At 44.6% G+C, this 25480-nt stretch overlaps 1 protein-coding gene across 2 annotated transcripts in view; it reads right to left on the reverse strand.

Annotated features, from left to right (window-relative positions):
• The window catches only part of LOC119401992 (F-box only protein 3), a 32263-nt gene extending 7403 nt beyond the window's left edge, over window positions 1-24860 (reverse strand). Inside the window, exons 1-10 of one of the 2 annotated variants that reach the window (XM_037669028.2) lie at window positions 24705-24860; window positions 15874-15963; window positions 12525-12679; window positions 11850-11964; window positions 10045-10126; window positions 9005-9176; window positions 7853-7937; window positions 5274-5396; window positions 4718-4833; window positions 3809-3922 (exon numbers count right to left, since the gene is read on the reverse strand). In XM_037669028.2, the coding sequence (XP_037524956.1) occupies window positions 3809-3922; window positions 4718-4833; window positions 5274-5396; window positions 7853-7937; window positions 9005-9176; window positions 10045-10126; window positions 11850-11964; window positions 12525-12679; window positions 15874-15963; window positions 24705-24814 (1162 nt within the window). In that variant the 5' untranslated portion in view covers window positions 24815-24860. Of the gene's footprint in view, window positions 1-3808; window positions 3923-4717; window positions 4834-5273; window positions 5397-7852; window positions 7938-9004; window positions 9177-10044; window positions 10127-11849; window positions 11965-12518; window positions 12680-15873; window positions 15964-24704 lie in introns of both variants that reach the window. The other variant, XM_037669027.2, reaches the window with a different exon arrangement.
• Between the last annotated feature and the right edge of the window lie 620 nt (window positions 24861-25480).

Consider the following 25480-nt stretch of genomic DNA (forward strand, 5'->3'; position numbering starts at 1 on the left):
GACCGGTCATGTAAGCCCCCAAGGCGACCCTGTCCAGCTCTGACCCAGTGCAGCAACAAGCCCTGGTCGACCGTCGTGCCCGGGTGGCGGCAAGAGCCAATGGTCTTCCGGACTAGGAGGCCCACCCCCAATAGTGACTTATTTCTACCAATAAATGTTGTATTCTCTCCCTCCCAAGGGGGGAGGGGCGCCCAGCCCCCTCGTGTGCACGCCTACGCTGGCCGATGTACCTATACTCAGTTTCATACAATATACAGTAGAACCCCGCTGATACGTTTTTGAAGGGACCGTAGGAAATAAACGTAAGAGACGGGAAACGTAAGAGCCGAAAAACAGGAAAAACGGCAAAATATTTAGTGGTACAGAATTTTATTTCAATTCTTACGAGCAGCACGAAAATTGGCGCGCTCAGCCGCGATCTAGTCGATGGATAGAAACGCGGAGCTTAGGACGGCCTTATCCGCAGAAATGTAATCAACGTATGTGATTTTTTTAACACCAACAGCTGTAGGCATGAAAGAACTAAGCACACGCAATCACGATCGGCGCGGCGAGTCCGACCGCGAACCGCACGCACGACCATGCGAGCTCCAACCAGCTCGAACTCCTCCCGTTCATACCCGTTCTCCGACAAATAACGATGATGATGAGTCTACGCCAACGCGATGGCAGAAGTGAATGCCAATCTCGAAGGCCTTGCTTTCGCAAGCAATTACGTCATACACGCCATGTTTGTGCAATGCAAATCTCAGAGGCTATGCTTTTGTCAATAGTAAATGCCAATCTCGAAGGCCTTGCTTTCGCGAGCAGTTACGTCATAGACGCCATCTTTGCAATTTGAATCTCGAAGGCCATGCTTTTGTTTGCATCAATTGAAAGATTCTGTTGCTTGCGCCTCTCATGCGGCTAATATTACGGTCAAACGAGGCCAAGCTGCGTGAAAATTCACCATGGCCGCTCTCTTTGGTAGTCACTCGGTCGGCTCCGGGCGCACTTCGCGACGTATCATACGGGAACGGTCCGACAGTTACGACGTAACAGCGGGGTTCCCAATACATTGTATCCTATGGGAGCTATGCCGGGACCGGCGGAAAACGACGTAACAACCGGGAAAACGCAGCAGTGAGGAACGTAACAGCGGGGTTCTACTGTATATGCAACGCTGTGGAAGCTATACAAGAAGTTCAGTCAGCAGTATGTGTGACTACGCGCGTCTTGCACCTGGCTTTCATCGTTGTAAACGCTCGTGCGAGACGACCACGAACGCGCCTGCACAGCGTCGCGAAAGGTTACAAATGAGAACAAAGAGACGAAAATAACGGGGTGTCTTGCCCTCCAACGCACAAACCATCTTGGTTTATTACTGTTCCCAAGAGAAAAAAAATCATGCCTCACATGGAAAAATCATTGTCTTCTTCCTCACGCAAACGCATTCATTGTCAGACGTCTCGCTGGCAGAAGCATGTGTTCTAGGAGGTTCTAACTCCGGTAATTAGTGGTAGTCATGTGTTCAACTGATCATCAAGATGTACTTTATTTTGGTAACCGTTTATTGCAGTTTGAGAGGATGAAATTTCGCAGATAACTCTCGAATTATAATTTGCTGAAATCTGTCTGTCCATTTTCTCCTCCTCCAATTGTAATAAGCAAAAGCACGCCCCCCCCCCCCCCCCCACACACACAAAAGACATGCGCTCGCGCGATGCTATAAAAGTCACTGGCACGGTCGCTAAAATGAACCAAAATGATTGTTTTAGTAGCGGCCGTGCAATTCCACTGAAACGCTGCGAAGCGTTTGATTGATGTTTTGTTCAATACTATTTCACTGAGGCACATTATACTATGTGAGTGAGTGCGTTAGTGAGAGCGTAGCGCGTGCGTGTGGGTGAGAGCGTGTGTGTGTGCGTGTGTGAGTGCACGCTGTTGTACGCACCAGTGTGCGTGTGTGTGCGTGTTTTTGTTTTTCTTTTGTTCTCAAGCGATTGTATTTAGACGCTGCGCTGTCCTTTCTCAAGGGCTGCAATAGGAAGCGAGCGTTTGTCCTTACAAACTGGGGCACTTATCGTCATGTCGTTGAAACGACGCCCACAGCTGGCTCCGATTGTAGGTGAAAGACGCCGTCCGCGTTTGTGCTCCTTGCTTTTTGTCTGCCGATTTCCGTCACCTAGCGCGACATATAACATATAAAACACGCGCGAGGCGACGCTGACCATACTTGCGCGCGCAATTTTCTCGCTTTCTGCAAACGCGGATGAGTGGCGTCGTCTGTTGTCGTTTTTCGAACTATTGGCAAGATGGTGGTAGTGGAACCGCCACCTTAACATACCAAGTTTGGGGTAATTCTGTTCAGCCAATGGCGCCAAAATATGATAAATACACTTTGAAATCCGTGACGTCACGCGGGGAGATTTCGGTGCGAAATTTAAAAATGACACTTTGAACTTGGTTTTCTCGTCTATTAATAAACCTATGATGGCGAAATTAATGTTCTCCCGCTCTTATTCCCGCTGCTATTTTCCCTTGTCTTGTGAGTTTTCGCCAGCCACTTTGTATTTTTACTTTTTTTGTTCCTTTATGATTTGCTGTTTATTGTATTCTTTATCTATCCCCACTCCCCTCTGTAATGCCTTCGGGCCCTGAGGGTACAATAAATAAATAAATAAATAAATAAATAAATAAATAAATGACAGAGTTCTCAGAGCACAATTTATCGATCTAGGCCGATTCATTGTTTCTCTTTAGTGTTGCAGTAATAGAGAAGAAAATCGAGGTCAAAGTTTCATTCTTAAGTTTCGCGGCGAAATCTCCGCGCGAGATGTCACGAATTTCAAAGTGCATTTTTTGTATTTTTGCATCATTCACTCAACGAAATTTCTTGAAACTTGGTATGTTCAGGTTACGGCCCCCTGAGAAGACAATATAGTTGATTTTTACTGATTATGAACTATGCAGGCCCTAGTAGACGCCTTCCAAATCTATGACGTCATGGTGATTGGTGCGGGAATATCAAGGTAGTGTCACCACCTGCATTTTGTTTTTGCGCATTTTCTCGCTTACCAAGCGTCTTCTCATGGCAAGTGTGGTGATTTTGAAATTTTTGAAAAATCATTCGCGTCTTCTAGCGGCAAGCGTGGTGATTTGGGAATTGCGAAAGAGTAATTTTACTAATACAGTAAAAGCTTGTTAATTCGAATTTCAGGGGACCGGAAAAACTGCTCGAATTAACCGAATGTCGAATTATCGAAAGTATCAAGAAAACAATAAATGAATGTATATTACTTCAATGCACTTTCATTTTCTTGAGGAATACGTAAATACAGTACTTATTTTGCATACGAGCCATGCAAACACAGCAATTTTCATCATTTGCGAATTTTTTCACAATGTGAACGTGGCTCAAGACCCCTGTGTTTTAATCCGAAACGTGCCCTGAGCTCATCGCTTACTATGAACCAACAATGTGATTGTGGATGGTGACCACGCTTTGCTTAAAGCCGGCGACCTTTTCGGCTGTCCACGAATGCAGTTTTCGTTCCTTTGCGTCGCACATTTGCGGCGCTTTGCACTCGGCATGTTCCGAGGGTCGTCTGAATGAACCGGGTTGAGGCCTAATATGACCGAATTAATGAGAGTTTGATGCCATTGAACAATGCATATGCTGGCCGGGACCAGAGAACACGTCCGAATTATCCGATTTGCCGAATTAACAAGCGTTTACTGTATGAGAAAAATCGTTTTTTTCCTTAGTATCCCTGTAAGGCATGGAAACGTGCGGCGTCATGACCCCTCTCCCCCCTTGCTCACTCACCAGTGTGCAGGTTTCGCATGACGAAATGGCCCTTCATATTGCCAAAGGTGGTGCTCAGGCTGGTGCAGCTCACCCACGAGAAGTAGGCGCCGGGGCTCATCACAGGGTATTCGCCTGCATGACACGTGACGTGTTACAACGATGGCTTCTAAGACTGACTGAGACAACGCGAAACTTATTCTCGTCTCGGAGTGTGAGACAGAGGAGGAACTTGAGCCGATAATATGGCACAGCTTGGTTAAATTCTACACTTCCTGGCAGGCTATTGTATTAGTTGGAGATTCATCTGAACATAGGGGGCCGTTACGCCAAAATTCGATGAATGCGCAGTTTTCGTACAGATGCAAGAGCACTTACACACCAGGTTTATTTTATGAGCATGTTTTGTAACAGCAGAATCGCCTAACATTTATCGATTAGGCAATTGAATAATGCATAAAGAGTGCCACATTTTTCATCACGTTTCAGACTTGCAAGAAATAAGCACAAGCGAGAACAGCAGAATTCAGTCATACATGTTGTCTAACAAACCAGTAAAAATCTGCACATGAACAATATGACCAAAGGCTAGCCTAATGGAGGTACTAAAAGACGAGCAACACAACCGCTATAAGGCTAGTAAATCTAATATGCAGGACCTACTGGTCTCGTACATGAGTAGGTGCAACCAATAGAAATTCGCATTAGTCAAATACAAGACTTATACAACTAGTAGAGAACTACAAGACTAATACAAACTTCTATTAGTCCAATACAGAACTTATGCAACTGATATAAAATTGCAAAGACTACCTAAAACAAATTTCTATTAGAATTTTTGCAATTAATGTTATTATAAGGGCTGCTGCAGTAGAATGATTAGACATCTTAAGCATGCAGAAAATAAGAAGTCATGCAGCTGCCACTCACCCACAACACCACGGCCATCCACGCGTTCCTCCAGCCCGTTCTCATCGGTGATGATCCAGTGGCGGGTCTCCAGCTGACAGCTCTCCCGGTCGGACGCGTCTTCCGACATAGACATCCTGGACGAGAGAAAAAAAACAAAAATGAACTCAATCTGTCGAGTGTTTTGTGCGTTCGAACAATGCACAGCTGTGATGACGAGTCACTGAGCCCTATTCAACTAGCTTGAAATTATCAATGTTATCAGGCCACTAGGTGCGACACACGATAACAAAAATATAAGAGATTAAAGCCAATTGCAATTTCCGATAACTTAGGATGGGGCAATTTTCAACACGATATCCGTTATTTCACTGCTGATCTGAAATCCCAATCAGATCCTACAAGGGATGTTTTAGGAATGATCCCTATGCACATGTCTAAAGGACATCCTAAAAACCACCCTGTTGGGATGTGGGACGTTTGCACTTTTTTGGGAAGTCCCTGCGATGTAGTGTGTTGTCTGCGAATGCCACAAAATACATGTGCTGAACTTTTGGAGTGTGGCGGCTGCACTCACGTGATGCGGTACGTGTGGAAGAAGTGCGGCGGATTGACGCTGCTCAACTCGGGCATGAAACATGTTGCCACGGAGACGGTGATGTTGTCCGTCGTCAGCTCGCAGCCCGGCACGTGGTAGAACCTGGCGACAACAGATGTACAAATATGCGAACACTAATAGGGGGCATGTGTAATCATCCAATACTGTTTCTATACACTCGAAGTTCAATATAACAAAGTCGCATCTGACACGAGAATAAGTTCGTTACATCCGAAAATTCGTTATAAATGTATATTCATAACACTATATATACGACAAGACTATTATTCATTTACTTCGTTATAACCGATAATTTGTTATATCCGTGTTCGTTATATCGAGGCTTTAGTGTACTTCGTTTCATACATCAGGTGCAACACTAGAGCCAGCAAGACTTCTTGCAGTAGATGCATCTGCACCAAGAAATAGTTCAATACTTTTACCACCCGAAATGCCACTTTTCTTCTTCATTTTTTAGGCTGAGTAATAAATGAAGATGCTTCGTGCCTTAGAAATAAACGAACCCTGTTATTTATAAGGTTGTCAATTGGTTGTTCTGGGTCACTTAGCATCATAGCATGGCCTCTACGATTAGTTCTGGTAGCGTGCAGTGGGAGGCAATCGCAGAAGCCATGTTTACAACGACGAAATCCAAGTGCGCAGACGTATACCTGCGTCACACGGGCACATTTGAAAGGACATCCAATCGATGGCCATCGAAACGCCACAACTCTATCGACTTGATGGAGTTGTCACACTGCTACACCACAGCTTTGAACGGTTGCTGAGTGCTTCAGGCGTTTCTCGCAAAAATTTTGTGGCGCTGCGGACCTTTATTTTTGTATCCATGTCACCTAAAGTTAAACAATATAGATTCACTTAAAATCACAAATATGTCAGTTGCTTTTGTTTAGACGTTCAAATAAACTGTTTATTCGTAGTTATGAATGCATATTTAGCTTTTAAAGGGGTCATGAACCACTTTTCCAAGTAATGATCTAATGACCTCAGTATCGGAGTTTACTGCCTCCCGAATCGACTGCCGCAAAAATTTCTCGAATCCGTGAAGAATCAGCGGAGTTACGGGGGTTTGGCGCACGCTCTCAGTGCTTTCTCTCTTTTCTCGTGCCGACGAGCACACTGGAAGCTACATAGGGAGGGATGGCACAGGGGAAAGAAGTTACGTCAGTGCGCGTCATGAAACGCGATCGCTCTCCTGCTGTGATTCGCGTGCGCGAGTGCAGCTACTATGTGCTGAGGAGTGCGGTGCCAGCAAGTGGCGGCACCCCGTGGCAAGAAGTGCATCTGATCCGAACGCCGCTCTCGATTTACGTCGGCTATCGGCCAATAAGCATGCTATGTCTCTTGCGACGTAAACTGGCAGATCCGCGACGTCAACGTGCAGACGGCCCCACCAACGAGAGTGAGAACCGGCCTCTGTTTGAAAAGAGGGTGCCTGGGGAAACGGCAACTTTGCGCTCCGCTTGTGGCCTTTACGCGGTGCGCACGACTGTAATATTTGGCAGAGCAGTTCATAGCCGTGTCAGCTTTCCACAGGATGTGCTTTCTCAACAAGCCCAAGGGGTGCTTTATGACCCCTTTAAGTTGTTGAGTAGCGAAACTGTGGCGAGTGACACACGGCAAGATGGCGCGATGAAGAATAGCACACTGCTGTTGTCGAGAGTATGTGCAGTTCCCGCATTTCAAGTGGCAAGAATACTTTAATAATTCACACCTTTTTCCAATCGTGACTACAAGCACACTACGAACGAGAGGGCACATTTGGGCTATTTCCACTTCCATTGCTCAATGGCTATCAAAGTTTCAATAGAGTTGTAGAGTGCTCCGTTGACTCTATAGACTACTGACTTGATGACCTTCGAAACGTCCCATGTAGCAGCTCATGCTTCACCATTGAGTCAATAGACTATCAGTTGGAAGGTCTTCCAAACACCCGTCTGACACGAGTATAATGCATTTTGCTGACCGAACTTTGTGCATAGCTTCCACAGCGTTGCACCTGATGTGTGGAATGGAGTATAGTACAAACTGAAGCCGTTATTGCTGTGATTTCTATTAATATACTAGTACTACAGTCATCGTTATTAGGACTACAAAATGGGCATCAAGGGGAAAGGTGGTTCTGTACCATGGAATACGGAATACTATTCCGTGTTAGTCGTCCCCTATTGGCCATTTCGAAATACATCACGGCCCCCCAACAAGGGCAGTGCCAGTGGCGTGATGCGTGATGACGCAAAGCGCACAGCGTACCGTAGTATTCCCTCGTATGGTATAGGCCCGCTGTTGGCACATGATCTTTTCTGTAGTACTGCTCGGCAAATAATTACAAATGTGCTTTGTCACGTTTCTTTGTGGATGGGATCTATTTCTCATAAAACTTGACATAACACACGGAAAACTGCAAGATGAGCCGAAATTCGTACATTCTGAAAAATTTTGGCATCGTTGATAGCTATGACCATAACGGGCCAGAAGCACATTAACGAGTGAAATGCTGAAAACGAAACAAAACAAACAAACAAACACAATGATACCTGTAGGGTTGATTGTCGAGCACTACAAACTCTTCGTTTTCCAGCATGTCGGCATAACCAGTGAACCACTCCTGGAAGGATCGGGCTGCAAAACGGCAACCTGAGAATTAGGCCTCCGCAAAAACTGAGAAGCGGTGGATAAGAACACATTCTATGAAGCATAGGCTTAACTAACATTTTGTCCATGGCCAAGTCAAAACATTACGTTCCACCTGTTATTTAACATGCAACTCAAGCTAAGCAAACAAGTACTTTCGCATTCAACTTTTCCAATAGGATGCGCACGTTGTGGACACAAATTGAGCTCACAACCTTGTGCTTAGCAGCAGAAAATTGCCACAGCAACTCAATGTCATGAACACCTTTGATCAATCAAGATGATCCCATTACATTGTTCTGAAGTGGAGAGAGCTGAGCATGTAAAGCTTAGCAGATGCAATGCACACATTGGAATATGTAACTAAACACAATACATTCTTTACTGCCACATATTCAATGGGCTTTGTTGCAATGCTTACGCAGTGTACTGGACACAAATTTAATTTAATTGTATGCAATGTTTAGGTCCTAAACCAATCACAACCTAAGCCGCAGCTTCGGTGAATGCACACCGTGAGCTGTCGACATGATGACATCGTGAGGCTGAAGGTGTTCGGTATTTATCGATATAAGAATGGAGAGGATACAAACAATGCGAAAGACAGGGGAGTGGTTCAATATACAGATTTTTCAATTTCATTCCTGCATCCATTGCCTAAGCTAGTGCATGTGTAGTGCGGTGCTGGTGTTGCGCTCTCATGCAAAAGCGATCTCATATGCACATATGCTCAGCGGCGTGTGATTTGGCAAGACGGAAGCTGCGGCTATGGTCAGTGAAGTCTGGGAGGGATGGCTAAGAAAGTGGTATTGACCAACAGTGGCCAAACTATTAAAAAAAATCCCAGTTGCTAACGTTTTTCACTTCCTTCGCTGCCATCTACTGTGTACTGCCATCTACCGTAATAAATACAAAAATTTACTGACACAAAGCAACCTTAAAAGAAGAAAAAATGTACAGTTGACAAACGTACTCGGCCATTTTAACCGGAAACACATGCACGAACCAAGCTTAACTGCAATGCGGTCAGCGTCGAAACAAAACACCGCGCTCACCGGTGATGAAGGCGTCGAGCGGATGTCCCCTGACGCCCTGGGTGAGGTCTTGCGAAGGGTAGAAGACGCACCCCGGTGCGTGGCCGTCCGTGTCGTGAAGCGCGATGAACTGGGTCAGGCCCGAGTGTAGGCAGAAGGTGAGTGGCATGCAGCCCTGTAGGCCGTCTCGGCTCTGCGTTCCAAGAAGAGAGAGATATCAATTTATTTCCCAAAGTGCGGAAGGCACTGTCAGCATACGATCAAATGCAAGCAAGGTGGGAACGATTGGTACCCACAGTTGCATTTCCAGGCGTATCCGCTCTTGTAACTGTCGTTTAGTTAAATTAATTTCACTGCCAAGCAAAATTGGAGAATTTCCTTTGTACCTGTCTTTAGGTCTCGAACGGAAAGCGAAACTGTCACAGTACAAACACAACATTCTTCTTCGTGTAGTTAGCCTTCATCCTATTAAGTAACCAAACTGCTGATGTTTTTGCACCATTGATGTTGTAGCTAAACATGCTGAGTCATCCTATCATGGTACGACAGTGAGAACAAAGTGCTAGTGCCTAAATACAGCTGTATTCATCGTGGCACAGCCATTAAAGCTCACATCGCAGTGCATGAGACAGGCGTGGACAAAGTGAGGCAATTAAACACACCCATAGAATTTTGTGACAGTAATGCGCCGTAATAAAATGAACAAAAGAAGGGGAATGAAGCAACCAATGAAGGCAACAGATAAACATGCTAGAACAACATGCAGTTTATGCACTTTGTTATGTATGGACTCAAAAATAACTTGTTCTTAGGCTAGAGGCTTTAAAACCCGAAGAAGCCACAGCAAAACAAATGTAACAAGACACCAGAAATAGAACAGGACGCCAAACAGTTCTAATCCTAGCTGCCAGTGGTGTCTGGTATTCTCTTCGTGGTGTCTTGTTTTTATTTGCAGTGCCATGACTTCTTCACATTTAGACCGCCGTGAGAACTGACTACCGACTGTGCATTGTCACCAGAATGGACGCTCCACTTGTCGTTACATCAGTCTTGTCTCTCACCTGAAAGCCGGCGATGGCTGTTTCCAGGTCCAGCAGGGATTCCGACCGGTAGTGCGTCGGAATGCTCATGCTGCCCATCAAACTGCAATTGGGAACCTCGTTCAGCAAGCAACCGAGCAATACAAAACTGACCCCCCCCCCCCCCAAAAAAAACATATCAGCACTGCGAACATCATAAACAGAAAAAAAGAATTATGGAGTTTCAGGGTTTAACACTTCTGAAGCTGCGAAGTGCCCAGTGAAGGACTCCGTAATGAAGTACTTGAGTAGGAGACTGTCAGGCTAATTGCTAGTCTTGCATTATAACAATGTCGAATGTCTTTTTTGCGCCCGTCTTTATTTGCGCTAATTCGACATTGTCATAATGAAGCACACTCGGTTCCTATATAGACTAGTGCAAAGGCCGCACTTCTTTTATGTAATTCAGATGAGGCATGGCTCTTGCAGAGGACTGGGCCATTCTGTCTAAGGTCTTTGACCATGAGTGTGAAATACACCACAATATGCAGTGTTGCAAAAGTGAACACTATCCTTTTCATACAGACTTCTTTAATTCATGGACACCGCGCGATTGATTGCTCATCTTTAAAGGGGAACTCCGGTGCATTCTCGACCATATTGAGATAATGCCGTTTTCAAATAGTATAAACAGTCCTGTAACAGCAAGGGTAGTTCATTCTGCTGAAAGACTCATCAATAATTTTAAATAAGCAATAAACGAGGAGTCGAAACCGAAACAGGGAGCTGAGGATCCGTGCTGGTTATGCGATGACGTCCCGAAGGGCGCTACACGCCGCCAAGGCTGGCAAAGGTGTAAACATAGCACACGTCCTTCCTCTATCGCGCGAAAAGCAAGCTGGCGATGTTATCGACGCGGAATCAAGCTGTGCCAGCCCGTTTCAACTTATCAGTGAAGAGTTCAGCGATGATTGCAGCTACTACATGAGCGCAGAAGCATTGCCTTTTGATTTCGACCTGCCGGCGCGTGAAGCCGCTGACCTGCCCCGCATCGATCTCCTCGTTGCTCAGTATTGTACGTGCTTACTGTAAAACCCGATGTCAACGACAACTAAGACGCTAGCAGCTAACAAAACCGAACAACTTTACTCGCGTCGTCGCCGCCTCGTAGAAGAAAGCGCGCGCTACAACCGTCTGTTGGGCGAGGCGGGGTTCGAAAAGAGTAGGCACGTTACGTCACACACACAGGGTGGCCCGCGTTAACAAGCGTGATTCTGGAATTGGCTGCCAATTTTAAAATTAGTTTTCTAAAAAACTGAATGACTTACGGTTGTATAATTTGGCACATATCATCAGGGTACCGAAGAGAACATATGCTTAAAGTTTAATTCAAATCGGTGAATATCAAAAAAACCCCGGAGTTCCCCTTTAATAACACTGCTTCTTGAGCTCGATTTGTGAGCGTGTCCAACAATTAAGTCATCCTCTGTGCCACTCATGCCATTAGAGATCCCTATTAAGGGGATATGTGGGCCTCTGAATTATTTCCTTTAATATTCAAGTTAAAGTCGTGAAAGCTTCCAGGTTTATTTAGTTTTGTGTGCTGATCTCAATGCGAAGCTCTCGATTCTACCTGGAGTTCGTTGGTTGGAGTATACATCAATACTTGGAGCATGCTGACTGAAATTTCCATTTCAAAATTTTCTTTCTTGATTTTAGTTTTTTTTAAAAGAGAAGTTTAGGCTGCGAAGTTGGGAGCACAGCCCCTACACAGGTAAATGAGTCTGCACAGTAATTTCAACGAATTCTAGCCGGTTGACTTTTGATGAAAAGACACTGTGGCCTACCCTGGTGAGGCTAGCCGTTGCCCGTTGTGGATCCGGTAGCAGCATCGGAGGTCATCCGGAAAGCGTACGCCCAGTTTGCGCTCGGCAGCGTCCAACTGCTCCTCCGTTGTTCCGACTGGGTATAAATGGCAAATAGCTGTTTGAAGATTCTGTGATGGGCAACTGGGAAGAGTTCTTCAACGACACTACGTTGCAAAACTCCCTGTAAGCCACTTCTTACAAACCCGGTCACGGTAACTGGTGCATTCTGTCGAGAGGGGTCTCATGTCGGTGGTAATGCTAATATTAAGCAGAACCAGAGAGGCACACTCACTTTTTTCTTTGTTCTTCGTATGCTTTAGATTGGTGGGGACATGGACAGGGGTTCTGAAGCATTCTGGGAAAGTTGTTGGGAGTTCCCGAAGGCTAAACAGTTTGAGGATCACTGCTCTTTAGTATCCTGGCTACAACTTCAATGCACTGTTCAATCCACAGTTCAAACACTGCCAATCATATCGAGATGCCAGGCATTTTTGAATAGCGAATCAAACGAAACAACAAAAGCAATCTTGCTGCGGAACACGGATGACAACTGAAGGAACCAGTAAGCGCAAAATCATCTTTGAGGTTGTTAGAATAACAAAGTGGGACACTCTACTCATCCAGCGGATAAAGTGGTCAGGCGCACACCGTTACCCTTGATGGACTGTGCGATGACTGGGCAGTGCTTCTGCATAAAAGTCTTGATCTTCTGCCAGGCAGACTTCATCGCCGCGTAGCAGTGAACGTACCGCCTCAGGTCACGGTAGAGCTCCTGGAAGTGTGACCGCCACGTGGCGCCCTCTGGTAACCTGCGATGGCACCAATGGCGTGAAAGTGTCAGAAGAGTGATGGATGACTGTGGCAAAAAAACATCACACACAGATCCTTTTCACAACTCCCTTTGTCGAACAGAGAAGTACGCTATTCATTGGCCATTACAAGGCAATTTGGCTTGGCTCTGGATTGTGATGGAATTGTACCTAGCCCACATGGCAATCGAAAACTCGTGTGCTGGCAATTCAGTGGCTGCTGAACTTTACCTCTCAGCTCCTGCCACACTGTTCTACTCTACTGTTACGATCTCACCACCACACTGTATGATCAACGACGACTTTGACACGTGATAAGCAGGACATGTGCTATGGCAAAGTGTAGCATGCTACCAAGACAGAGTAGTGGGCAATCCATACAGGTCATAAACAGTGCGAAACCAACATATGCGCTTATTTTCACGCACGTGTCCTATCGTGTTGTTCGTCGTCCTCATGTTGGGGTTTTGTTTTTGCTGTTCATGTCCCATGTATAGCTACCGTCAAGCTGGTTTTTGAAATGAAACACGGAATGGCTAAGAGTGTTGTGGCTTGTTGTGTATACTGTGGCATCTAAACCCTGATCAGGCCCATCATAATAAACTGCCATGTTTATTCATAAGGACAGAGGCAAATTATGTGGTGGAAAGCGCACCATGCAACGCGAGCGTCATCACTAGAGGCCGAATTTTCAGGCATTAAAAAAACTTGTTTTAGGTGCCAAAAATAGGCAGGAAAAACAACATTTTAGGCCTCCAATATCGTAAATATAGGCACAATAAATATTCACATAAATGTCAACAATTTCAAACGAAGGCGTGTGCGACCTCTATCTACAATAGGAAAACAAAACTATTATTGCCTAAGATAGCACAAAAACGCCAACAGTTGAACATAGCCGCGCAACTGTGCTTTGTCCCGCACAGTTCGCAGAACACGGTCTCTCCTGTGTTCTGCACGGTGAGCCAAGAGTCCACTGTAGGATCAACACACTCCTGGGTGTCTTTTCGGCATGACTGATGCCATTGGCAGATTCGGAGCACTTCTGATAGCAGTTTTTCTGCTCCATTCGGAGCTGTTCCATTGGCAGATTGAGAGTGCTCCCTGTGTGTTTCATGGGCAGATCCAGAGCAGCTCCGCTGCCAGATTCACTCCACGGAGCAGCTCTCTCTACTCTGCAAAAAGTGGCGAATTCGACTGGAAGTCGCAAGCTCCCCGCGCGTGCGCAGAGCGTGGCATACCATGTACGCAGTGCAATGCACTGTCTGACCGCACCCGTTCTCTCCGCTCGCGCCCGTGAAGGCGAAAACAGCGTGAAATGCGAAGAATGCTGGCTACTTGCGGAGCAGGTGTGTGCTAGCGCCCCCTACCATTTACTCTGACAAGGGCACTTGTGTTCCAGTGGCAGATTTCCTTCGGTTGCTCTCTGCCGGAGTGGAGTGCTCCGGCACAGAGTTCGTTGGCAACTCCGAATCCGCCAATGCAATTCACCATGAGAAGGGCAGAGCCGCTGCAGATAGCCCTATCGCTAAAAGGCCAGAAGGGAGGAATTCCTGCTATGGTCGAATCGCGTTGAGCCAATTTCTCCCCTGGCCGTGAAGCACTGGTGTAGCTAAGCAGGGGGGGGGGGTCCCTTGAAACTTTTCAGTTTTGCATGTGTACATATACACGAACACATACAAATGCACATACAAACCTACGTAAATGTGGTTGAACCCCCCCCCTACCCCTTTCCGCAAAAAATTTCTGGCTATGCTACTGCAATGAACACCTTAAAAAGTAAATTACAAAGAAAACAAAAGCCGCCTGCACATCATATTCTTCTTTCATTTTTTTGATCTTCACTCTCCTCTTGCCACTGACGGCTCTCCGTGGTCTCGCATTCGCCAACCGCTCGTGCCATGTCAGCGCGGCGGCGAATGCCCACCGGAGTGTCCCGCTTCACTGCTGCTAGTGGTTGTTTCCGGGAGTTGGTTGAACTAGATGACTAGGTTGAGCCCCATAGTTCCGGACAGTAATTTTTTTGCGCGTTAACATGAATAGCGGTCTCAAAACTGCACCTGGGAGCAAAACTTGAGGCTAAATAGTGTTCATATAAGTGCCCATTTTGGAAAAAGGCATTTATAGGCATTTGTAAGCAATTAAGCACAAACGCCAAATATAGGCATTTATAGGCACTATGAAAACGCTACAAAAGCCCTTCCTAACCTCTAATTCATGCTCATATATCGATTTGGTGCAACAGGAGCGCAAGGAACAAAATAGGAATTTGCCTAAAATCCGGTCTCTAGTCATCACAGCTTGCAGACCTCTTTTAAGTCGAAGCTTTCCCTGCTCGCAGGCTGGAGTGCAAATGTGAGGCAGAGCTTTCATCTGCCTGTCTAGCATTCATTTGTTTAGCCAATCAGCGTGGTCTTTCAACATGGGCAGGATTGGCATTGCTTGCTCAACTAGCTACCCCGTACATACAGTTAAGCGTTAGGAGTTTGCCATGTAGCAGTGGATGGCATTAAAGATCCCCACAAACATGCGTCTTTACTTTACTAACTTGTCCTCAACGAAAACATCTGCAATAGTTGGATTTTGCTACCCCATATGGATTCACACAATGAGCCATACGCTTTGATGACGCATAAAAGCGTTGGAGCTAAGAGTGGAAGCACACGCGTATTCCATGAGCGTGCGTTAGCTGTGCAAATGCGATGTTGCCCAGGACTGCCTGTGTACACTGATCACATGACTGTTCGGCCTGCAGAGCAGACTACACCTTGCCCTTACTAGCAAATCCAGCTTGAAATCATTCAAATATTTCAGAAATTAGCGTGTATTCAAAATGATAGGAGGACAATGGATGACTATAGGAGTTACGATTACGCATAGATATAAATAGCTGATTGTGGTGCAAAGATTGCCGCAGTTACTGAGAAGTTGTAATTTGTCTTGCAAGCACAAGGTAATTCAATGAATAATTTGCTTCTGTGGAAGAATGGCTCACTGGGCGAAACAGGTATTCTATTCTTGAGGAAAGTAGCACACAATTTTCTTCACACCTTTTGCTTCATGAATTTGGCGCTCACAACAAGCTCTGTGCATGCCTTCCTGGCTGTCCGCTAGCCAACACCTGTCACTACTGCACGACATCATCAGTGTGTCAACCTTCAGCTGTATCGTCTTAATAACCACACCATCCTTACTCTGTCTCCAGCCAGTACTTCCAGCACAGACCGCGCCAATGGGGGTCGTGGGCACACACATCCCGAAGCCGACGGCTCAGGCGACTACACCTGCAAATGCGTTAATAAGAAGATGTCAGTAAATTGGAAACAAAGTGAAGGAAATTGAAGTGACAGTTACATGTGAATGTCAAAACCAGTCCAAAAAAAAATCTGCATCTGCCGCTCACTGAATCTAACTTATTTCCCGAACCACACCGCTTGCATGATGAAACAGCTTTAGGGCACTCAGGCGAGTGCATGCAATGGGAAGTCACAGACATTCTACTTTACCTCATCAATGTCATGGCTAATATGCTAAAAATAGGAAAATTTACAATGGCCCACTCAGGTCTACTGTTAAATTTTTTTTGCAGTACAGTCCTTCGCACAGAAATACGTTCAACTTTTTAACGGCTTTTTATCGAAGAGTCCATTAGTCGAACGAGCGTGAAAAACCTCACTAAAATGTAATTTTTGTCACGTTATCACTATAACTTTTGAAAAAAATTATTTTCAATCTGCCATCAAAACACATAAATTAAAACTGCTCATGTAAGTGTAAACACAGTTAGTATCGCACTGCAAAAGTGATTATCATTATATGGCTTGTGTGGATGGTGGTCGTGCCACGGAAAGGTAGTGTTTCTCCGTGCATAACCATAAAAGTCACCTTCCGTGGGAGTTCAGGCCAGCGGCTAATGCGTTGCGGTGCTAAGCTCGAGGTCATGGGTTCGATTCCCGACCACAGCAGCCTCACTCTGATGGGGGCAAAATGCAATAACACCTGTGTACTTATATTTAAGTACGTGTTAAAGAACCCCAGGTGGTCAGAATTAATGCATTGTTTTCCACTATGGTGTGCTTCATCGTTGTATCGTGGTTTTGGCACATAAGGCTACAGAATTTCGTTGCTTTTTTCATCCCATCTTGCTGTTGGCATATAGTATAATCCAATTGATTAAATTTTTACCTTTGACGTAAGTTTTAGTTTGCCCTACTTAACCATCTGCGATCTAGATCACATAAGAATAAGTAGTTGAAACTAGTACGTGCTTCTCAGTCTGTCATCACTCCGTCTCCATATTCAATGCTGTTCCTGCCTGTATGCTACCCTAGTTTAATCTTCCAGGTCGTCATAATGCACTTACATTCAAAAGATTATCTCGCCTGTATTTCTTCGCCAACTCTATATAAAGATTTATTTTTTTTGTACTAAACACCAGTTCACTCTACACGCTTATTAAAAAAAAAGTGTTATCTTTTAAGATTAGAACTGATGATGCAGGAGCTCAAATGCCTTGATCAAATATGGGAGACATTTGCAGCACATATCTGCAGTGTGTCGAGAACCTACAATCTCGTTTAGCCCAGAGATAACAGAGCACTTGTCAACGTATACTTGTGTAAAAGCGAAAAGTGTCAGAGTTATCAGTGGCGGCCTGAACGACTGAGCTACTTCCATGGAGATAACACCCTTTAGGTTCGTGTCACTCACTAACCGAGAGACAGTGCAGGCTTCCGCGTATCTGTTATCAGGAGCAAGACAGCCTATATAGGGTAGGCGTCGTGTTAATGGAGCCCTTATCAGCCCTTCCTTTTTTTTAATCCCTCGTCAAAGTGCTTCCGCACTTACTCAAACCTAAGTCAACATGCAGGAACCGGAGGGCCCACAAAAATGTGATTAAATGCTTTCCTGAATACGAGACAACTGGGAAACAAACACCACCAATGGCAGAACGAATGCATTGTCTTCACTTTCCACACTATTCACAACTACGTTGCGCAACCTACTACATTTCAAGTAATTACTGAGTGATGCACTGGCTTCTTGCAACCATCTGAATCAATTTGACTGAACTGTTTCTCACTTCGCATTGCTTAAATAGATTTCGTTCAGCACGTTTCTTGTGCACAACTTCCAGAATGTTTCTTATCTCTGCTCAGCAAGACTCCAATTCGTCTTCACCTCACTAACGAGCTGCGTTGTGATTGGCCGGTCATAGGTCCAGTGTCGGAAAGAGCGCCGCACGAGTGATGTCACTTGCGGCTCACCTTAACACTACTCGACGTCAGTTAATTCTGCCCAGTGTTGTGACCTATTGATTGCGTCAATGTCACTATGCAGTACACTTCAAGACCGACCGTAATGCCAAGTTAAAACACTTTCAAAGTATTTTGCTCGCTTCACCCTTTGCACATAGGAAGCACGTGATACTTGTAAAGCTTCAAAAACATTTGTCAGTACCTATTCACTTTAATCCTGAAGGTTCGCTTGTAGCCATATTTCTATTAGTTGTGCAAGTAGTACACGATAACTCCAATTATTCAATGACAATGTGTTCGTCTTAACATGAATTTGCCATTTGAATTGATCCACACCGGGTGCTGTAGTAATGCCCATCTATTTAAGTGATATCAGGGAAAAGGCATAACTCTCCTAGTGGCAAGGTTTTTCATTCAACTCTCTAAGAGAACAGAAATAAAGAAAATGCAAACAGCCTTGCATGGCAGGTTGTACGTTACGTACACTCTGTAGGTGCTACGCTCTAACACAGTCATGCCATTTGTGGTGTCTGACAGCACCGCATTGATAATTGTGATCTGCCTTACTTGCATTTTCTTTCTTAAAAACATGGTGTTCGCTACTTTTCTATCAAGAATGCTTGGCACACCAACGGTACATGGCCCGTACATCACCCAGAAGCACTGGGAATGCAGCATTACAATAAAAAACAGCATATGGAATAGAGTATGATTATTGTTGCACAATAAAAATGTGCTGGAAGGGTTGCAGCTATGCTTAGAGTGTACAGCGGCCACAATAGAATAAGCCTAAAGGATAACTCGGGAGAACAACTTACGCTGGTGCAAACAATTGGGGGGGGGGCTAATGCATTTGACTGTTAACTGTCGCAAATGTCAGTGTGACCTGCTTTTCATTAATGCACCTGTACTGTCCAATGCCAGTTTGAATTAGTGAGGCAACAGATCAGTGTCTGACACTTAGATTAAAGAAAAAAAGTCACTGCTATATTATCAAAGCATCTGTTAGTAATAAGAAATAGATAAATGGGTCACCTAGACGATAAGTGGCATTTATGTACTGTCTTGGGTTATGCTTTCTGCCTGATGTAGCAAAGTGTCGAGAAGGTTATTATTGTAGTATGACATCTTAAACTTTGTGTCCCGTCAAACTCTGCACTCGTAACACATTAAAAAAATGAACATAAAACAAAGAAATCCAGGTGGTATGCTTTGAATTTGCACTATACACATAATACGCAGCAGTATTATGGTGTTTCCTATTGTGGTCAAGCGTGTTCAATGCTTGGTGAGACAAGCACTGCATGAGCTTCGAGCACACCGCAATCATTTCAAAACGGAACACTTGCATCCTGTCTGTGTGCTTTCAAGTACAGCTCTTTCATTCTGCCAGGCCATAAATGATTTTTTTTTATTACGCTACCAGTGCGTTCGGAGTCGGAAGAACAGGCAAGCTTTTGCACAGGGAATCAGCGAAGAAAAAAAGAAATGCACAGAAATGAAACGCACGTCGGTTTGAAATACGTAGGCTCTGGAAACGTAAATGCTCACACCGGGGATATAAATGCTGCAGAAACAGCTGCTCCTTCCTACCAGCATTAAAGTAGTATAAATGAAAAGAAAAAGACAATAATAATAATAATGAATCAGCAGTCCAGGACAACCCAATAAAACTGCCCAACTTGCACAGCAAATGGCAATAAACAACAACACCAGTTTTCCTAGACTTGATTGCTGTATTCTTCAACACAGTAGTTTCTCACATGTTTGGCCTTCCTCGGCTTTGTATTTATGAATCAATGTACCCATATGCGCATTTTCATTGGCCTTTAAGTACTTTACACACCCTTACCATTCACGTTACACAACTTCGTTTATGTCTAACTTAAATTACAGTTATTCCTTTATACTCCAGAACATCTGGATTATTTTCCTTGGCTAACTTTCCTTTTACGACTGTAATGCAAAATTCTGTTGGACAGGGTTTGCATTTTTCGAATGCCAATAGCAAGCTGTGTGTACGGTCGCTTATTGAGGAGCTTCTTCAAGCCCCTGCACGTGAGGAACCTGGGTATTGATGTCATATGCCTGTCCCTTAAATGGGTACTGACACCATAATTTTGACGTTTCAAAATAAATTATAACTCTACTGCCACGTTTCTCGCGCATCAAATGACGCCATACACTAAACACAAAGGTTGGGAAACACTTCTGAAACATTCCGACTTGACACAAAAGCTGTCGCAAAATGCCGGAGCGGGCGTCACTGACATTAATGCTATGTCACAATAGCAAGCAGAATTTGCAGACGTCACGCTTTAACAATGCTAGGCACAGCGACGCGGAGTGATGGAGAAAATGAACAAGCATGCTTTATGCACTTGTTCTGAGTACTCGCACGTGTCAGCTGGAGAATTTACCGGAACTGACAGAGTTGTTCTACGGCGACTTTAATGACTCATCTACCTCGTTGATGCTGAAGGCAAAACTGGTTCACAAGAAGCATGTGCTAAATGTAAACAATGTACAGTGCACTAATGCTTTCCAGTGTCCTTTTTTTTAAGGGCGTAGCGAATTTTCAAGCATCAATGAATGCAAAATACAACGACATGTTAAAAATGTACAGGGCCGTAGTAAAGTCAAGAGCTATTTTTAATTTAGATTCCCCTAGAAACTAACGTCAGCTCAAACCGGCATGCAGCACTGTCAACTAATATGGAGCTACCATTTCCCCTAGAAACTAACATCAGCTCAAACCGGCATGCAGCACTGTCAGCTAATATGGAGCTACCATTTATGATTTAAGAGGTTGTTTTGTAATACTGTTGGCTAATATCTTGGCAATTCCAGTGAGAGCATAGCTTCTTGACAGTTTCCCCAGCAAAGGGATTTGGCATTGGAGACTGACAGAATGGCCTGCATGCTGCCCTTATTAACCTTCTGCGACTTCTTCCCATGGGGTGGGCTAAGGCACAAGCGTACAAGTTAAAACCAAGGGATCTTAACAGTGTTGAACCCAATATCCACGAGGTATTTGCAAATGTCCCTGTTTGGATGCTACGAAGAACGTGGAGTCTGTTGCTAAAAGATTCAGGCAGTGTGTGGAAAATGCGGGTGCATACATCGAAACATAACGTAATAACCGAATAGCACACTTTAACAATGTATTCAATGGCAATGAAACATTGCTCGGTTGTTTACTGTCTGAACTATTCATTGTTACAAATCGGTATTGACTTTTCAATCACCCTGTATATAGAAGGTTCCATTTATATCGTACAGGGCTTGGCCTTTGTCACAGTTGTATTGTCACGGTAACGGCTATGCATATAATGCTGTCTTGATATCCCCATCCCCTCAGAACAGTCTTGTTTCTTCTATAATCAATGTTGATTTTATGTTTGTGCATGTACCCTACAGCAATTAAATCACAAACAGTGATAGAAATCCTTCTAATGTTCCTCGCACTTTCCGCGACCAATTTGCTTGCGGACTCAGCCAGAGCTGTACATTCCATGACAAATGCTCTTGATTCAGCAACACATTATTAATTCGCAGAAACGGGGCAAGAACGGGCTCCTCAACACTATTTTCTACAGAAAAAATTATGCCGGGCTCAAAGAATCAAAACTGCACAGCAGGTTAGGAAAAACGTCATGGCGGAGGACTCCAGTTATGTTGACCATTGGTACTTCTTTTTTTTATGTGATCCAGATTGTGGTAAACAAATATCACACAAACATTTTTGCACACTGCACCTATTAGAATGTGGACACAGGGAGTCAAACTTGCAACCTTAGATTAAAGCGAATCTAAAGGAAAATAAAATGATTTATGTCAGAGTGAGAGGTAAATGCATGAGAATGTCTGAAACGTCAATATTACACGCAGGAGTGCTTTAGTAAATATGTAGAACACGATTTGCATCACGAGTGGGACATTTTGGAACACAGGCCCAATGAGACAGAAGGGTGTCAGTACAAGTGATCATAAGTACTCAAACTACAACAAAAAAGAACATTTCGGTGCATTACAAGATGGAATAAAATGCAACTAGTGCATTTAAGTCTGATTCATGCAAAAAAGAACTTCTTGATGATGCCCTCGTTTCGTTTTCGCTGGACTGCGCTCCGCTAAAGTCCCTTGGACCAACGTGCCGTATGTCGGGCAGTAAAGCAAGTAAAGGGTGGCCATGGCTATGTCAGGATGCCGTTCTCAGAGGTGGGTGGTTTGAATTGTGCTAACGGTACACAGGCCACTAAAATGGAATTTTCTTTCAAACTAAGCATTTCCTTGGCACGAGACAAGCACTACGAGGGGTCTGGAATACTATTTCAACAATCTACATCGATTTAATATTTACCTTCAGTGTCCCTTTAATTAAGGATCACAGCACAGACACTGTGAGGGATTTTTTTTTAGATGAGACTTTTTAGATAGGCTGTCATGACGGATGAGACATTTCTGACGTCTTTCTCATAAAGACGTCAGAAATTAATGCTCTTCTGGGAAAGACATCAGCAATGATCATTACTATGCTTGGTGTTGCTGCTCATACAAGCAGTCGCAATGTCCATTTTTATAATTACTAAACTTGGGAAACCATATGCCTGTACTGGCAGACCACTGTGGCTTGCAGTAGTGTCACTGCCCGCTAAATTTGCAAATTTATATAAGGTGACTATACAGATCTGTTCCAGTGAGCAGTATTTCCTGCAAAGGTGCCTACACGAAAGTCTGGCACTGACTGCACAGCAGCCATAGGAATGGTGGCTGGTGGATGGATTTGTCTCAGCTTTGTGGTTTTCAGACATCCTCGCAACAGTATTTATTACAGCTCGACTTGAACTTTACGCTTAAATACACGAAAGCAAATGAGCCTCCCTGCATAAGCTATAATGCATTACGTTTATAGCTCAATGTTCTGTTGAAAAGAATAAATTTGCAAGGCTACAAAGCAGTCTTATGTCAAAAGTGAGTAATACGTGAACTAGCCACCAACACTGCGCAGGCTCAGCCATCACAAGTGCAGCTCCCTTGGACAATAATGCCGCCTGCCACTGTGTTCTAGTGATTATGGTGCTCGACTGCTAATTGGAAGGCGTCCTCACAACTATACAGCGTCCCTCATGATAATACCGTGGTTTTGGGATGTAAAATGCCAACAATTATTATTGTTATTAGACAATAGTGCCCAAAAGTCATTTTCATATCAATCTCTTCATTTCGTAGCCCTGTTTTGTAAATGAAAAAAGAAAAAAAAAAAGATTTTATTATTTGTTCAGGCACTACAAAGAAGCCTTCATAGTGGAATGAGGCGTATCACTTTGGGAAACAATGGTTTGTGGTGTACGTAAATGAGAAAGGAGGTTATATATATGTACAGACGAGTCCACTGTTAAAGGGAGCATGAGCATGTCAGAATATCGCTCTCTTGCAACACCACAGTGACTTAGATTTGCATAAGGCTACTGGTGGTTGATAGTTCCGACTCCCTTGGACAGACTAGTATCGTACACGAACGCTTCCACATCCACAAGGAGTTAGGGGGCCAGTGATATGAAAGATGTTCATTTGAGTATTTTCTTTAACAGTTGACCGTACTGTACATATATATAATGCTGGCCAACGTCTAACGCAGAGTGTGACCGTGCGTTAGACGTTCTCAGAATAGCGTTATGATGCCTTAATGTTGACAGCAACCTTCTCTCCTTTACAACTACGGGGATTGGGACGCGTCATTATAATGCCACATAGCATCATCTTCAAGACGCAAATGAGGTTCTCAGCTGAACAGCAACAAAAAAATCAACAGCTACAAGTCTGTGTACAATGTCACCAATCCACGTACCAGGTGCTTAGGCAATCTCTGTCTCCAACTGCTGAAGAACGAAGAAATACCGATGAAAAAAACGACAATTTCAACTGCGCCAAATTCACGGCAGTGAATGTAATCAGAGCTCGCACTATGACGACGAGTAAGGTCATCAACTTATGTTCATTCATTAAATTCTTAATTAGGTGATTTAAGGGTATGTTTGACAAAAGTGGAGTTGCAGGTAGTCGTCGCTCAATGCACGAATAGAATAACAAGAAGTCCCGCGGCTGATGCCGCCAATGGTGACAGCTTCGGGATTTCCTACGCTCTTTCACCGCGTTGGTTTAGTTTAACTATGATCTTCGAAGTTTTAACGGTAAAAGCCGTTACACAATTCTCGCGTGGACGTTGAACAGATTGGCAGCTTGCCTAAAGAAAAGAATCTAGCCTTTCAGCGCACGTAGAAACGCGGTAGTGGTATTTTGCCGCATGTTTACCAACACTGTAAAAGCTGCTTGCTCGATTGCCGTCATAAAGACAACGCGACTTCACAGTGAAATAGTGCGCACGAACGTAATTTGTAACGTTGCAATTTTGCATAGACTACCGCCTAAGCGCTAGCATTAGTTTCAAACGAAAGAAATGGTCACTCTTTCAGACGTAAGGTCGTAAACATGCCGATGTGTCCATACTAGCGGCCATAAACTTTGCAACTACCCCGTGAATGTCAAACGCGACTAACTCCGGACGCCTGCGAGTCCGTGTTAACCAGCGATCGCAAACGAAGCCCTCGAAACGAAACCACTAATGATAGTAAATTATAATAGTTAAGGAGAGGCAAGAAACATGGAAAATACGGGACGTAGCACGGTAGCAGACGCTTCGTGGACAGTTTTGATTTCGCTGGCTGCAGCGCGCGTGGCCCCAAGGCTAATGCGAACGTGCGTACCGGATCAGGTCTTGGTAGTCCAGGTAGGAACATATGTTTATGAGGATTTCGCAAGGCATGTCGTCCAGGCTGAGTCGATTCGAAGTTCTCCGGGTACCCACGACCTCCATGATTGCAGCCAGTTGTTCCAGCGGGGGTAGCGGGGGAGCTCGAGCGGCTCGATCGCTTCAGCGGGACGACAGCAGTCCCCCTTGTGGCAATTTTTGATAGTTTGAACATGGCGACTATGACGTTACATCCGGGGCTTGTATTACTCAAAAGCATAGCCTTTGAGATCGGTAATGCTGGTGTCACACGAGCGCTTTTGATCGCGATCGGGCCCGATCCGGATCGAATTTCTTGATCGTGATTGGCTCCGTTACGCAAGGTGCAGACGGCAGCGAATCACTACTGTTGAAAAATTTGATTCCTGTCGGGCTTAATGGCGATTAGCAGAGGCGACTACAGTGAACTAGAACTCCCTTTTCTAGTTCACTGTAGTGGCGACAAAGGATAGAGCAAATTATGCCGAGCATACGCGAAACATGCAATATATTTCGCTTTAGCTAGCTAGCTTCTTCGAAAGCAGCATCCACGTGAGTTACAAGGTCCCTACATTTCTTATCAGCACTCGCCCGTACCGCAAAGATGCCTGTACCACATTCATTCCACCGTGCACACTCAATTGGAGGCCGGCCAAGCATGCCATATGACGGAGCGCGCTGAAATAAAAAGAGACGCCCGCAAAAAGACACAAGAAAGAACGCGAAGTGGACGTAGCGCGAGCGACGGTTCTC

The sequence above is a fragment of the Rhipicephalus sanguineus genome, chromosome 8, assembly GCF_013339695.2.
Source record: "Rhipicephalus sanguineus isolate Rsan-2018 chromosome 8, BIME_Rsan_1.4, whole genome shotgun sequence".
NCBI lineage: Eukaryota > Metazoa > Arthropoda > Arachnida > Ixodida > Ixodidae > Rhipicephalus > Rhipicephalus sanguineus.